Genomic DNA, 16383 nt, shown 5'->3' on the forward strand with positions numbered 1-16383 from the left:
GCTTCTGTTCTCAGCAGAGGGCGATATAAAAAGCCAGTTCGCCAATAAACAGCGACCCCCTTTCGCGCCTCATCTCGCACAGGCGACCACGACTCCCGTCCCCAGCTGATTTAATTACGGACAGAAAAGCCCCGCCCTCCGAGAGAGGAAACAGTCCCACCCACCAGTAGCTTCTCGCGATCCTTGAGCCGGCGTGAGCTTTGCGTAATTTCCGGTTGTGATCCTTCAGCCTTTCGGGGATTGGTCCATTTCCACGGCCTGCTGAGTGGTTTCCAGCCAGTTCCCGGAGCCGCACGTGTGGAGTGGAGTAAAGACCGGGCAGTGAGCTGATTCTCAGAGGCGTTCGGGAGGTACCGTGTCACCTTCCGTCCGACTAGGAGAGTGCTGTCGTCCCTGTTTGGCGTGAGCGCCGCGCGGCTGCAAGCATGGTAAGTAGGAGTTGGGGCGCCCTGTTTTGGCAGAGGCCAGGCTGGGTCCCCTAAGCCAGTGGCTTCTGCATCCTGGAACTGGGATCGCACGTCCGAAGGTGAAGCCAGGCGGCTTTTGGCCCATTGTCCCGGTTTGGGCCACCCTCACCACTGCGGGCGTAGTTTGCAGTTTAGAATGGGGCTTCCACGGCCTAGCGTGCCTGTGGAGTAGACAGAAGAGGATGGCCTACCCTTTACCCTCCTAGAGGCCTAAAAACCTATAACAAGGCACACAGATGCGACACCCAGTGCTTCGTGGCGTCAGGCGGAGAGGGGTTTGCTCGCCTCTCCAGACGTTGCAGTGGCAGGTGTCTGCTCATCTGTCTACTCTGGGGAAGAGGAGCTTCTAAGATTGGGCCTACTCAACTGGAATGATCTTTCAGTTTAGAAACTCGAGGGTGTGTAGTGAAACGAGAAGGTAGAACGATGGTGAATCTTGTACTTCAACTTCAGTTGTGTTATGGTTTTAATAGTTGATACAGGAACTGTTTCTCCTGCTTGTAACTCTTCCTCAGATTTTCCTGCGTTGGACCCCTATTCTGGTTCAGACTCTCAGGGACCTTCTCTGAGCCCCCACTTGAAAGTAACTGTTGAGTCAGTACCCATCCCTGTGTTTCGTTTTGCTTGCCTTCACCTGAAACCCCGTTCTCGGTGATTTGCTTGTGAACAGAAACTTTAACTTTACCATTGCTACATTCCCAGCACCTGTAACTAGGTTTGGCACGGAGTACCTCCCAACAAAGGTTTGTTGAAGGAAGATAGTGGTTTTTTCTTTTTTTTAAACTGCAGGTTTTGGCAATCTGTTGATCCTTCCCATAACTTATTGAAGATGCCTGTGTGGGGTATAATCAGTGTTTTTTGCTGTTCTTATTAATTACTGTGATTCTGTTTCTTTGAAGCCTCACAGGAAGAAAAAGCCCTTTATAGAGAAGAAGAAAGCTGTATCTTTTCACCTGGTCCACCGGAGCCAAAGAGATCCTTTAGCGGCAGACGAGACTGCACCCCAGAGGGTTCTGTTGCCTACACAGAAGGTAGGTCCTGTTCTAAAACCAGTAAGTTTGTAGGTGGATTGTTGATAGTTTTTAATTATATTAGTCAGCTGCTGTTCTCAGATAACTGATCTTCTTGGAAACAAAATATGTGATTTAATTCTCAGTAAATATGTTCATTTTTACATCATACATGTTTATTTTGATTGAGAGCCTATTTTTATTGGAGATGTTTAAGTGAGCAGTCTTATAGAGTAATGGAAAAATATTTACTAAACCATCAGCCACAATGCTTTATTCTGTTATTTAGGACATAACCATATGCTCAGTCTTTGCTTTCCATGAGATATTGGCATTTCATAACCACAAATTGCATTTTTGCCTCCTGGTCATCTCATGAAATGTAAAACTCATGAGTTAGCTTTAGAAAATGCAAGGGAGCTTTTAAGAGGTTGATTTGGTAATTATCAGTCAGAGTATTCTTGTTAAGTGTGGGTAATGTGGAAGGAAGTATTGGGGAACCCAGGCATATTTAGCTTTTTTGTAAAGCCAATTGGTGTTATGCATTGAGAAGTTTCTTTGCATATACATTCAGGAAATTGTACTTACCTTTCAGTGCGCCCTAGTCTTTTAATTCTCCACATAACATAGTAAAATAGTGTGTGTGTGTTTCTTGGCTTGACTTGTTGCACAGAAGTGTCTAATGGAAGGAAGAACTGTTTTTATTCCATTTTCATTTTATGTGGCATCCTGTGTTTCCTGAGTTTAAGTCTTTGTCTCATTCCTATCAGCCAGAGTGTTCGTGGGTCATCTGCCCCATGTTCTGAAAGCTGTGCTCATTGGAAGGTTCCTGGGTCTTATCCTTGGAACAGGCACTGTGTCCATGTTGTTTATTATCCTAGATAAAAGATGAAGAGAGGCGAGCGGAGCAGAGGAAGTATGGAGTGTTCTTTGACGACGACTATGACTACCTGCAGCACCTGAAGGAACCCTCTGGGCCCTCGGAGCTGATTCCCACAAGTACCTTCGGTGCACCTTACAGGGGAGATGGGCGAGAAGAGCCTTTAGTAACTTCAGTAAGGCTTTTTAGCAGTTTGAGTGTGAGTGTGTGTGAGGGGCTGTGAGTGAGTAAACCACCACTTTTAAATCAACGTAATTGTTTGAGGCAAGCAGTGGTGTCAGCTGGAGAGCTGAATCTGAGCCCAGTAGTTGCCGCTCGTGGCCTCTGAGCACAGGCTTAGCTGATCCCACGATAGGTGGGATCTTCCCAGACCTGGAATCAAACCCATGTCCTCTGCATTGGCAGGCAGATTCTTAGCCACTATACTACCAGGGAAGTCCTTATTTTTAGTTTCGTATTAGTGTGTAGTAAATTTTCCTGTGAAACTTTTATATCACTTTTGGCACTTAAAAAAGATGAATATATTGGATTTATAGACAGAAAGGAGAGATGCAAAGAGCATCAATTTCCCCTGCTTCTCATCTCCAGTCCTGCCATGGTCTAGACATTCTTTTCCTTGGGGAAGATGTGATCTTAAGCTCCTCCAGTCCATACTTGTTGCTTAAGATAAGTCAAAAGGGTTAGGTGTCAGCATATTATACCAGAGAGGTATTAATAATAACTGTTTGCCTGTTCATTCACTCACTAGGTTGTAGCTCTCTTGGGAGGCCACACACCCCATTACCACATCTTTACCAGAACCTATTTCTCTACACCTTCTTCCCCAAACCTGTTACATCCGAAGTAGGATATGTATCTTATTGACTCATTTCCTTCCAGTGACCCATTGAAGAAGGGAAAGTGGCTCAGTTTCTTTATCCTAAGTAATAAATGTTTTAGTGAATTCCTAACATCCTTCTGGCTAAATTGTATTGGCCAGTAAAAGACTGTTTAATTCATTTTGGGTAAAAGTAACCACTATCTAATTAATTAACTCTTCTAACAGAGTAAGACTATTAAAGGGCACTTCAGTGATGTTTACAAGGATATGTGGATTATGTTTGAAAAACAAGTGCCATTGGTTTTTTGTAGCATGATGCAAAAATATGGATGAGTCCCGTATGTTTCTTCAACTGTAACGTATAACAAACCACCAAAGTGAGTAAACCAGGAGTATTGAATATGCCCTAAAAACAGAAAGTAAAGCAGTACAGAAAGTAAATTAGTAAAGTGTGATCAGTCCCTGATTTTTTCATGAAGCAAAGCAGGTACTGTCACAGCAGAGAGCAATTCAGAATCATTGCAACCACTAAAAAAGTCACAGGCCTTTATCCAAAATGTAATTACTGTCTAAACTCTATATGTATGATTCTTTTCTCCAAAGTTAATTCATTAAGCCCAAGCTGATCCTTCTCTTTCTAACCCCAGAGTCCAAGGATAGATAATCACAAAATGTCTTAAAAGTACTTAGTTTACCACAGTTTTTAAAAAGTTATTGTAATATGTGGCAAAATTATGAAATTATGCACTTTAAATGGCTGAATTGTGTAATATATGAACTATATCTCAGTAAATCTTTTAAGAAATAGGATTCCACAGCAGAAAGCCAGATCTTTGCCCATGCTTCGCACCTGAAAAACTCTTTAGAAGCCATAACAGCTTACTGGATAGGCCCTCGTGCTCTTCAGTGGCTTCCAGCAGGCTCTGTGAGCCAGTGAGAATGTGCAGCTTGGCTTCCTGCCGGCTCCTTGACTGAGGATGGACAGTTTTGAGGTCCATAGACAGAGAACACGTTGTGGTGACTCTGACATTACCAACTGTGTGGCTGAAAAGACGAGACTAAAGCTTAGGGACCAGTCAGAAGATATGTGCCAGCCCACGTTGAAGTGGATTGTATGCTGTGCAGAATGAGAGAGTTGACACTGAGGAAAGCTCCAGAACAGTAATCAAGAAGAGCTTCATGGAGAAGGAAGAAACTGAGCTGGCCGCTGAAAAGGGTGGATTCTGTTGAAGAGAGAAGGATCATTCCAGTCAGAAGGAAGGGACATGAGGTAGTATTGTGGGTCATTGTGGCTAGCACATGTGTGCTCCATAAATTACTTTGAATTATTCCATGATGTAATTGATTTTATGGGGAGGTTCCATTACTGAGTAACAGTAAGGAGTCTGGACACACAGAATAGACAAGGAGTTTTAATCTGGCAGTAATAGCCTTTGACTGTTGTTCCATGTCCAGTTCCACACACTAGTAAAGTAATTCTCCACGCCAGGCTTCAGCAATACATGAACTGTGAACTTCGAGATGTTCAAGCTGATTTTAGAAAAGGCAGAGGAACCAGAGATCAAATTGCCAACATCTGCTGGATCATTGGAAAAGCAAGAGAGTTCCAGAATAACATCTATTTCTGCTCTACTGACTATGACAAAGCCTTTGACTGTGTGGATTACAATAAACTGTGGAAAATTCTGAAAGAGATGGGAATACCAGACCACCTGACCTGCCCTTTGAGAAACCTGTATGCAGGTCAGGAAGCAACAGTTGGAACTGGACATGGAACAACAGACTGGTTCCAAATAGGAAAAGGAGTACGTCAAGGCTGTATATTGTCACCCTGCTTATTTAACTTATATGCAGAGTACATCATGAGAAACGCTGGGCTAGATGAAGCACAAGCTGGAATCAAGATTGTTGGGAGAAATATCAATAACCTCAGGTACGCAGATGACATGACCAATATGGCAGAAAGCAAAGAAGAACTAAAGAGCCTCTTGATGAAAGTGAAAGAGGAGAGTGAAAAAGTTGGATTAAAACTCAGCATTCAGAAAACTTATGATCATGGCATCTGATCCCATCACTTCATGGGAAATAGATGGGGAAACAGTGACAGACTTTATTTTTTTGGGTTCCAAAATCACTGCACATGGTGACTGCAGCCATGAAATTAAAAGACTCTTCCTTCTTGGAAGGAAAGTTATGACCAACCTAGACAGCATATTAAAAAGCAGAGACATTGCTTTGCCAACAAAAGTCTGACTAGTCAAAGCTATGGCTTTTCCAGTAGTCACATATGGATATGAGAGTTGGACTATAAAGAAAGCTGAGTGCCAAAGAATTGATGCTTTTGAACTGTGGTGTTGGAGACTCTTGAGAGTCCCTTGGACTGCAAGGAGATCCAACCAGTCCATCCTAAAGGAAATCAGTCCTGAATGTTCATTGGAGGGACTGATGCTAAAGGTGAAATTCCAATACTTTGGCCACCTGATGTGAAGAACTGACTCATTTGAAAAGACCCTGATGCTGGGAAAGGTTGAAGGCGGGAGAAGGGGACAACAGAGGATGAGATGATTGGATGACATCACTGATGCAATGGACATGAGTTTGAGTAAACTCGGGGAGTTGGTGATGGACAGGGAAGCCTGGCATGCTGCAGTTCATGGGGTCTCAAAGAGTCAGACACAACTGAGCAACTAAACTGAATAAAACATTGGACTAGATGTAGATTAAGCAACATCTAACTGTCATCTGTGCCCTGATTAGCCATGAGTAAGATGGTGCCCAGAAAATAGATGTGAAGTAACTGTATGCAGGAGTTCAAAACAATGAGTGGGTCACAATGATTTATGATCTTATAGCATTTAAGCAGCCAACTCAGAAAAGTTGTGCCACAAAGGAAACTATAAGCAAGGTGAAAAGACAGCCCTCAGATTGGGAGAAAATAATAGCAAATGAAGCAACAGACAAAGGATTAATCTCAAAAATATACAAGCAACTCCTGCAGCTCAATTCCAGAAAAATAAATGACCCAATCAAAAAATGGGCCAAAGAACTAAACAGACATTTCTCCAAAGAAGACATACAGGTGGCTAACAAACACATGAAAAGATGCTCAACATCACTCATCATCAGAGAAATGCAAATCAAAACCACAATGAGGTACTATTACACACCAGTCAGGATGGCTGCTATCCAAAAGTCTACAAGCAATAAATGCTGGAGAGGGTGTGGAGAAAAGGGAACCCTCTTACACTGTTGGTGGGAATGCAAACTAGTACAGCCACTATGGAGAACAGTGTGGAGATTTCTTAAAAAACTGGAAATAGAACTGCCATATGACCCAGCAATCCCACTTCTGGGCATACACACTGAGGAAACCAGATCTGAAAGAGACACGTGCACCCCAATGTTCATCGCAGCACTGTTTATAATAGCCAGGACATGGAAGCAACCTAGATGCCCATCAGCAGACGAATGGATAAGGAAGCTGTGGTACATATACACCATGGAATATTACTCAGCCATTAAAGAGAATTCATTTGAATCAGTTCTAATGAGATGGATGAAACTGGAGCCCATTATACAGAGTGAAGTAAGCCAGAAAGATAAAGACCAATACAGCATACTAACACATATATATGGAATTTAGAAAGATGGTAATGATAACCCTATATGCAAAACAGAAAAAGAGACACAGATGTATAGAACAGACTTTTGGACTCTGTGGGAGAAGGCGAGGGTGGGATGTTTCGAGAGAACAGCATCGAAACATGTATATTATCTATGGTGAAACAGATCACCAGCCGAGGTTGGATGCGTGAGACAAGTGCTCCGACCTGGTGCACTGGGAAGACCCAGAGGGATCGGGTAGAGAGGGAGGTGGGAGGGGGGATCGGGATGGGGAATACATGTAACTCCATGGCTGATTTATGTCAATGTATGACAAAACCCACTACAATATGGTAAAGTAATTAGCCTCCAACTAATAAAAATAAATGGAAAAAAAAAAAGAAAAGTTGTGCCAATACCAAAGATGAGGATGTTACCTCTGGTTTAGGTAGGAAAAGATTAATTTTGTTTTGAAATTTGAAGAGAGTGGAGTTGTGAGACCAGGATTTGAATCCCCCAAACCTCACTTAACTAATCTCAGGCAGTCATGCCATTTAACCTTTCTTAGCTTGTGTTTGACTAAAACATGCTAACAACTCACGGGGTCGATAGAATTAAGTGAAGTGATGTACTAGATTAAGTTTTGTGAAGTATTACAAGGAACTTGCTTTTGAGATGATGGGGATATACATGTTCAAAACTGGTAACTGGAGTACAAGTGAGACAATGCAGAATACGGTTGTGTTAGAATTGCGGTAACAAATTACCACATATTACCACTGGGTGGCTTAAAACAACGGGGATGTATTCTGTCACAGTTGTGGAGCCCAGAAGTCCGAAAGCAAGCTTTCGGAAGGTTGTTGCTTCTCGGGGCCTCACAGGAAGAATCTTTTTGTGCCTGTCTCCTAGTTTCTGGTAGTTGCCAGCAATCCTTAGTTTTCTGTTGCTCGTAGGATAGCACTCCAGTCTTCCTCCATCTTCATATGGCGTTCTCCCTCATGTGTCTTATTGTCTTTGTGTGGCCTCCTTATAAGGACACACCATCATCCAGTACCATCTCATCTTAACTAATTACATCTGTGAGGAACCTGTTTCCAAACCAGGTCACTTTCTGAACTCGGTGGACATGAATTTGGGGGGCACTTCAACTCTTAGTAGCTGAAAAGTATTTCTAAATAAATCTAACCATTGCATAATTTATTTTTCAAGACCAGTGGAATTAAGTTGCCTTCCTCAGTGTTTGCATCAGAATTTGAGGAAGATGTTGGATTGTTAAATAAAGCAGCCCCTGTTTCAGGTATGTATAATTTTAACTTCAAGTGGACAGAGCTGTATTTTACAAAAAAGCAACATATAGTAATGATACAGAGTTTTTCTTTCCCTGATAAAAGTGTTGCAACAACTGAGGAGTGTTTGAATTTAGATTAGAGATCATTAAGTTAGGAAGGGTAACTGTGATCAGCGTCTCTTTATTGCCATCAAATTCTTAATCTTTAAAGTCCCTATTTGGAGAGGAAAGTGGGAAAATTATTTTTGGTGATCTAGTAGGGGAATTTTAGCCTTGTCCTAACTTCTCACAAAGGAAACAGTGATACTCAGTCTTACATTCATGTGGTGCAGTCATGAAAATACTTTATCTGTTCGCTTTCAGAATTTCTCCCAAGAGTGTAGAGAAGTATTTTATAGAAGTCCATCTCACTATCTATTCTAGATACACCAAAAATTAATAATGTTTGGGTTCTTTTTTGCAGTACCAGGACTAAAATGAACAAACAGAAGTCCACAGATGTGGTGTTTGATATTTCCTGCTAAACTGCGTTAATTATTGACTAACACTTGCCATGTGTCACTCATTCATTTAATCCATTCTGCAAATTTTTTAGTTGTACTATGACCGAGTTTGGGTTAAATCAGAAAAAAACATTGTCTCTGACCTCTTAATTATCATCAGCTGGGAAAGATAGACAAAGAATGGGAAATTACAATCATAGTACAAATGAATGAATTATTGTGAAGCACCAAAGATGTCATGGTTGATGTCTTAGGTAGAACTTAAGTAGGTAGATGGAGGTGGGGTGGGGAAGAGAGGATATTCCAAGAAAAGGCATGAACATAGGAATCTGCACACCTCTTATCTGTAGTAGGTCTGGAATGAAGGGTAAGGGTTAATGGGAAACAAGGCTGGAGGTCAAGCAATGGCCACTCTGTGAAGGGTGTTGAAAGCCATGTCAGTTTACAGGTTTGAACTTGAAAGTGTTTCTAGGACTCTACTATTTTTACATATAGAAGAACACAGCTAAAGAAACAGATTAGCGTTTGTTAAAATCTCATAGTCTGAAAAGACAGGAGTTTCACAGGCTACAGATATTTGTTAGGTTGGTGCAAAAGTAATTGTGGTTTGCATTGTCGAACTTTGCCCTTTGATACGGGAATCCATTCTTTAGCAAAAGTGATTATGTTATACATCATTTTAATGTGCATTTCCTGCTTTATGTGTTTTTTACTACTAATGACTTATTACTTGCTGTTCATTTCATGTTTATTTTAGACTGTAGAAATAATGTTAGACAAAAAGCAAATTTAAGCGATTTTTTTTTTTTTTTTTGAGTTCAAAACTGGGTCATGGTCATAAAGCAGTGGAGACAATTCACAACCTCAGCAACGCATTAGGCCCAGGAACTGCTAAGAAACTTACAGTGCAGTAGTAGTTCAAGAAGTTGTGCAAAGACGACGACAAGAGCCTTGAAGATGAGGGAGCATAGTGGCTGATGAGAGGAAGTTGATCGTGGCCAATTGAGAGCAACCATCAAAGCTGATCCTCTTACAGCTACATGAGAAGTTGCCAAGAATGGTCGGTGTTGACCATTCTACTGTCATTCGACATTTGAAGCAAATTGGAAAGGTGAAAAGGCTTGATAAGTGGGTGCCTTGTGAGCTGACTGAAACTCAAATCATTTTGAAGTGTCGTCTTTATTGTATGCAGCAGTAAACCATTTCTTGATCAGATTGTGACATACAGTGAAAAAGTGGATTTGATACAACAGCTGGGGATGACCAGCTCTGTGGTTGAATGGAGAAGAAGCTCCAAAGCACTTCCCAAAGTCAAACTTGCACACAAAAAAAGGTCACGATCAATGTTTGGTGGTCTGCTGCTGGCCTGATCCACTGCAGCTTACTGAATCCCAGCAAAACCATTACAACTGAGAAGTGTGCTCAGCAAATCAATGAGATGCACCAAAACCCACAAAGCCTACAGCCAGTATTGGTCACAGAATGGCTCTAGTTCTCCACAGCAACACTTGATCACATGTCACACAACCAACACTTCAGAAGTTGAATGAATTGGGCTACAAAGTTGTACTTCATATGCCTTATTCGCTTGACCTCTCACTAACTGACTACCACTTCTTCAAGCGTTTCAACAACTTTGCAGGGAAAATACTACCACAACCAATAGGATGCAGAAAATGCTTTCTAAGAGTTCCATCGAATCCTGAAGCATGGATTTTTACACTATAGGAATAAGCTTATTTCTCATTAGCAAAAATGTGTTGATTGTAATGGTTCCTACCTTGATTAATAAAGATGTGTTTGAGCCTAGTTATAATGATTTAAAATTCACAGTCCAAAACCACAACTACTTTTGTACCAGCCTAATAATTTGTTTCTTCTAACAGGTGAGAGTTGCTTTTAACAGGTGAATTTAAAGCCCAATTTTTTCCTGCGGGTAAAAGCTTTGAATTTTGCTAAATAGACACAGCTTAATATTTTAGATCTGTGTTTTACCAGTGGGTATTTGAACCAGAGGGACTGTTTCTTTTTTAAATTTTCTTGCAGTTTTGTTTTTATTCCTGAACTTCTAAAAATTTTAATCACTGTTTTATCCTCAGTATATAGAGTCAGGCATGTAATAGCTGAGAATTATGTTAGTTAAGTGAACGAATCATGCTTTCTTGGGAATTCTCAATTTTTGTTTTCCTTCTAGGACCTCGGTTAGATTTTGATCCTGACATTGTTGCAGCTCTTGATGATGATTTTGATTTTGATAATCCGGATAATTTACTTGAAGATGATTTCATTCTTCAGGCCAATAAGCCAACAGAAGAGGAAGAGGGAATGGAGATACAGTATGTGTGGTTTGTTTTGAAGCAGGAATGCCCTGACTGTTGCTTCCATAGGACTATAACCATTAGTTATAGCTGGGAGAGACCTTTGAGAGCATTTAGTTTGAGTCTTCTCATTTTAGGGTAGAAAATTTAAGACTTGAGGTCCTTACAAGCCATCAATAGATGGGGCTAAAGTCCAAGTCGCTTGATTGCTAGTTCATTACTTTTCCAACGAAATCATACAGGTCAAGCAGCACAGCTGTTCTTGCCTAAACAAGCATCCTGCCTGAAATACCCTCAAATTTTACTTGTGTAAAGTCATTTGGTTCTGTTGTTTTTCAAGTTGTTTTGACAGTTAATTTACGGCTCTGACTTTAGGAAATCTGAGGCTGAAGATGACAGTGAGTGGGAAGATGTGGATGATGAGAAGGAAGGAGGTAGTAATGACGATAGATATGACCCTGCAGGCTCGTCAGATGAGGATATGTCTACCCCTGGAAAACCTCTTGGGGCTGTAGAAAATCACTTCTTCTGGGAAGAGGAAACAAAAAGTCGCTTTACTGAGTATTCCTTGACGTCCTCAGTCATGAGGAGGAATGAACAGCTGACACTACATGATGAGAGGTTTGAAAAGGTAAGGTCTCCATATGGGGAGCCTTTTAATACCAGTTCCTAGTACACATTATGACATTGGAACCCAAAGCTAGAATTTTCAGTGTTAGAAACAGACTGTGTCTTTTAAAAACAGATCATAAAATGGCCCCAGATTTCATTCTGGAAAGAATGTGCTTAAGTCAGAAAGCATTCCTCAATAGAATCTGATAATTTGATTCTGAACCTCTCTGATCCCAATCTCTAAGAGTATGCTATCTTCAAACATTGGCCTGGGCTTTCCCTTTTCTTTTTGTCTGTTTTTTTTTGAGTGTTTTTCTTACTGTTATATCCCAATACCTAATATAGTGTCTGGCATATGGCAGGAGTTCAGACTGTTACGTAAATAATGAATAAATTCCTTCAAGGAATACCTAAGATAAAGGTTCTAACTTTGCCTTTTCAGTGAGTATTCATTTCTCTCTTTTCTCCAAGAAATAGGAAAATTGTTACTAATAACCTCACTTTACAGGAGTTACATTACCCCTTGCTTAATTCTTTTACAAAGCCTGACAATGTTTACAGCCTTTGAATAATACAGTAAACATCTAAACAAAGAGTGAAATTTGTGCATTAACACCTTTTATTTACATGATCTATTAGCTTGCATAATCAGTGAATATGGAAGTATCTGAAATATTCTGAGGTAAAGATTTCTGCCTAGGATTTGTTCAAGCTGAACACAATAACTGCCTTTCATTTTAAAAATTAAAGTATAGTTGATGTACAATGTTATATAAATAACAGGCGTACAGTATAGTGATTCACAATTTTAAAGATTATATTCCATTTATAGTTATTATAAAATATAGTTATTATAAAACATTGGCTGCATTCTCCCATGTTGTACAGTATGTCCTTATTTTACACCTGATAGTTTATGCATCTTAATCTGCCCCTGTTTTGTCCCTTGTCCCTTCCCTCTCCACTGGTAACCACTAGTTTGTACTCCATGTTGAGTCTTTTTTGTATTCACTAGTTGATTGCATTTTCTTAGGTTCTGCATATGAGCAATATCATACACTATTTGTCTTTCACTTAGCATAATTCCCTTAAGTCCATCCATGTTGCTGCAGATGGCAAAATTTCATTCTTTTTTATGACTGAGTAGTAGTATTGTGTGTGTGTGTTCATACATGCGTATACACATACCACATCTTTATTCATCTGTTGATGGGTGCTTAGGTTCCTTCTATGCCTTAGCTATTATAGTGCTTAGCTATTACAGTGCTTCTGTGAACATTGGGATACACATATCTTTCCAAATTAGTGTTTTTGTTTCTTTCAAATATATACCCTGAGGTGGAACTGCTGGGTCATGTGGTAATTCTCTTTTAGTTTTTTGAGAAGCTTCCATAGTGTTTTCTACGTTGGATACACCTGTTTGCATTCCTACCAACAGTGTACGAGAATTGCCTTTTCTCCACATCCTCACCAGTATTTGTTATTTTTATTGTTTCTGATAGCCATTCAAACAGGTTTGAGGTGACACCACATTGTGGTTTTGGTTTGCATTTCCCTGCTAACTGGCAATTTTGAACATCTTTTATGACCTGTTGGCCTGTTGACCATCTGCATTTCCTCTTTGGAATAATGTCTGTTTATGTCTTCTGCCCATTTTTAGTCAGATTATTTGCGTTTGGGTTGTTTTTTTTTTTTTTTTTATGTTGAGTTTTATGAGCTGTTTGTGTATGTTGAGTATTAACCTCTTAACGGTATTGACATTTGCAAATATTTTCTCCCATTGCGTAGGGGTTTTCTCTTATATCAGTGGTCATTTTCATGTTAAATGGAAGCCTATTTTCAGTCTTCATGTCAGTTTTAGAATGCTGAGTAGAATGTCTTCCACATCATATTATTATGGTGCTAAATCTCTCCTAATACTTTATTAGTAGTTGTGATCTCATGGTGGTGCTTAAATATTGTACAGGAGTAAAATGTAAAATTAACATTTAAATGCTATAATCTTTACATTCCCTTTTCATGTTATGTTTTCTCTTTACATCCAAGTTTTATGAGCAATATGATGATGATGAAATTGGAGCTCTGGATAATGCTGAATTGGAAGGTTCCATTCAAGTAGACAGCAATCGCTTAGAGGAAGTTTTGAATGACTACTATAAAGAGAAGGCAGAGAAGTATGGTGACTTTTCCTTGGCTTTTTGCTTGTTTTCATTTTCAAATAAAGTCTGTAATCACACAGCAGAATCTCAAAAATTACTCAGTCAGAATCCATATTTTGAAAATAATACATTTTCCCTAACCTTTGCTCATATTTTGCTATTAAGAGTCCTGAAGGCGAATATAATAGTAAGTGGAAACACTGAGAGCCAACTTTTTGTAGCTTTGACCTGAGAATCATGATGGAATAACAGGATTAAGGTACAAGGTCACGCACACTTAGGGGACATGGTGCTTTTAGCCTCTTCGGCTAAAGAATCATTCTGACTTCTCAGTATATATACTCTTCATTTTCATGAAAAGGTGTTCTGAGAAGTAAATCAGAATTTACTAAATCAGGCTAAATCTTCAGCCTGATTTAGCATAACTTTCTAGCTGAACGTTTGGTAAATCATCATCTGTATCAAGGTGATTTCCCTGAGAGAAACTAATGAGGTGTTTACATCTGCTCAAAAGGTCTGTGTTGCCTGATGACTGTCACATGTAGAACCCAGTGCAGGACAAGGGTTACATTTTTTAAGTTATTTGAATACTTTCATGAGACAGATGGGCTAATGCTTTTCAAGGCTTTAAAAAAGATAATGTTATATAGGAAAACTTCTATCTTGTTTAATGTGCTAAAACTGTGTAAAGATACAGATAGGTTTTTCCTTTCTGTCAGCAGAATGACAGGGGAAAGGCAAGGCTGGATAGAGCTAATTGTGACAGGAAGTGACAGATGGGGCAAATGAGTTTGTGCATTTGAAAAAAGGCTGTTGTTTCTTTAGCTCTTCAGTGCAGTTTCAGTAACATATAGTGTAATAATAAGTGGTATTTTTCCCCCTCCTCTATCTTCATTTTGGAAAACTCAACCAAAAGTTGTGTAAAACTGAACACTCTTGAACCCTTCGAGGACCAGGACCTGCCAGTGAAGGAGCTGGATGGGTCTGAGGAGGAGGAGATTGTTACGGTAGTTCTTGAAGAAGCCAAAGAGAAGTGGGATTGTGAATCTGTTTGTAGTAAGTATCTTAAGTGTCTGTTTTACTGCTGAAAGTATGATAGTGATTTTAAAGTATTGAGTACATTGACTCTTTGGAAAAGTACACATTTTGGGAAAATAGTTGTTTGTTTTTGTTCAGTCACTCAGTGGTGTCCGACTCTGCGACCCCGTGGAGCTGCGGCACACCAGGCTGCCCTGAGCCCTCACTGCCTCCCGCAGTTTGCTCACACTCCTGTCCTCTGTTTCCCAGCATCAGGATCTGTTCTAGTGAATCAGCTCTTCACATCAGGTGGCCACAGATTCGGAGCTTCAACATCAGTCCTTTCAGTGAATATTCATTTCACTTACTTAGTTGTAAATCGAAATACTTAAACATGCAGCAGATGCTATTGTTATTTTGAACTGTGAAAACACTAAAGAATATAGGAGGAACTCAGTAATGTTTTTGCTGAACTGAAAGTGAACTTGTTAATACATGATTTTTTGTGTTTGTGTTTTTTTTTAAGGTACATACTCAAATTTATATAACCATCCACAGCTTATCAAATATCAACCAAAGGTAAGGCATAGTGTTCTGAGCAATTTGAAGTATGCAGTGTAGGAAATGGAGTGTACAGATTATTTTCTCTGGGCTTTACCTCTTTGTGGCTTTCAAAGCCATTATGAAAAGCAACTAAATGGGCCATTAGTGAGCTGTTTTTTAGTAGGAGTGGAAAATAGCCCAATTCCATTTTATCTTTCTTTCAGCCCAAACAAATCCGACTATCTTCTAAAACAGGAATACCTCTCAATGTCTTACCTAAGAAAGGACTCACAGCAAAGCAAGTTGAACGAATGCAGATGATTAATAACAGTGATCTCCCTAAAATATCAACCCAACCACGTTCTAAAAGTGAAAGCAAAGAAGATAAAAGAGCACGAAAGCAAGCTATCAAAGAAGAGCGCAAGGTAAAATAATCTTCTCAGATGTGAGATTTAGAAAGAGCTGGAGCGGGGCAGGTATGGTCATGGGAAGTTTCTTTTGTAAAGTTAGTCTGCATCAGCGTGAAGATTTGAATAACATGAACATTTTCTTGCACAGGAACGGAGAGTGGAGAAGAAAGCTAACAAATTAGCCTTCAAACTGGAGAAAAGAAGGCAGGAAAAAGAGCTGCTGAACTTGAAGAAGAATGTTGAGGGTCTAAAGCTGTGATAGTGGAACATTTAAGATAAGGTGCTTTCCCTATTAGGGACTTCTTGTTACGTTAAAAAATGAACGAGGATCTTCAAAGAGAGAAAACTGTTCAGTCTGCCATTTTTATTGGCAGGTATTTTTAAAAAAAAAACAGTACAGTATTTGTATTTATATCATCAAGTTTTCTCTGCCAGCTGTCTTGTAAATATTGTAATATTTTAGAATTTAATATTATGGGCTTAAATTTGCTTAAATAAATGACAATGGACATGAAATGTTTGGATAAATTAAAGGAAAAATGCCTTCATAACTTAAATGGAATTGATTCGTTCTTCATTTATTTGTACAGTTGTCCCAGTTGCCTTTTGCAGATGTTCTCAAATATTTCTTTGAAAGCTTTCCACTCCTTTTCAGGACTTAAGTGGTTTGATTTCCTGTATGTTGAAAAGTAACCCAGTTAAAAATTCAAATTTGAAACAAGAGTGGCAAGAAGAGCTTCCCTGAGAAGTTTC

The 16383-nt window shown here is 39.7% G+C and overlaps 1 protein-coding gene across 1 annotated transcript; it reads left to right on the forward strand.

Moving 5' to 3' along the window:
* The first annotated feature begins 215 nt into the window (after positions 1-215).
* LTV1 (LTV1 ribosome biogenesis factor) lies at positions 216-16187 on the forward strand. The gene is made up of 11 exons (XM_043457204.1): positions 216-428; positions 1367-1498; positions 2359-2532; positions 7990-8077; positions 10766-10907; positions 11265-11520; positions 13548-13675; positions 14577-14716; positions 15204-15256; positions 15445-15645; positions 15779-16187. The coding sequence occupies exons 1-11, from the start codon at positions 426-428 to the stop codon at positions 15887-15889; spliced, it is 1428 nt and encodes a 475-aa protein (XP_043313139.1). The 5' UTR covers positions 216-425; the 3' UTR covers positions 15890-16187.
* Positions 16188-16383: the final 196 nt, after the last annotated feature.

This window comes from Cervus canadensis, chromosome 33 (assembly GCF_019320065.1).
Source record: "Cervus canadensis isolate Bull #8, Minnesota chromosome 33, ASM1932006v1, whole genome shotgun sequence".
NCBI lineage: Eukaryota > Metazoa > Chordata > Mammalia > Artiodactyla > Cervidae > Cervus > Cervus canadensis.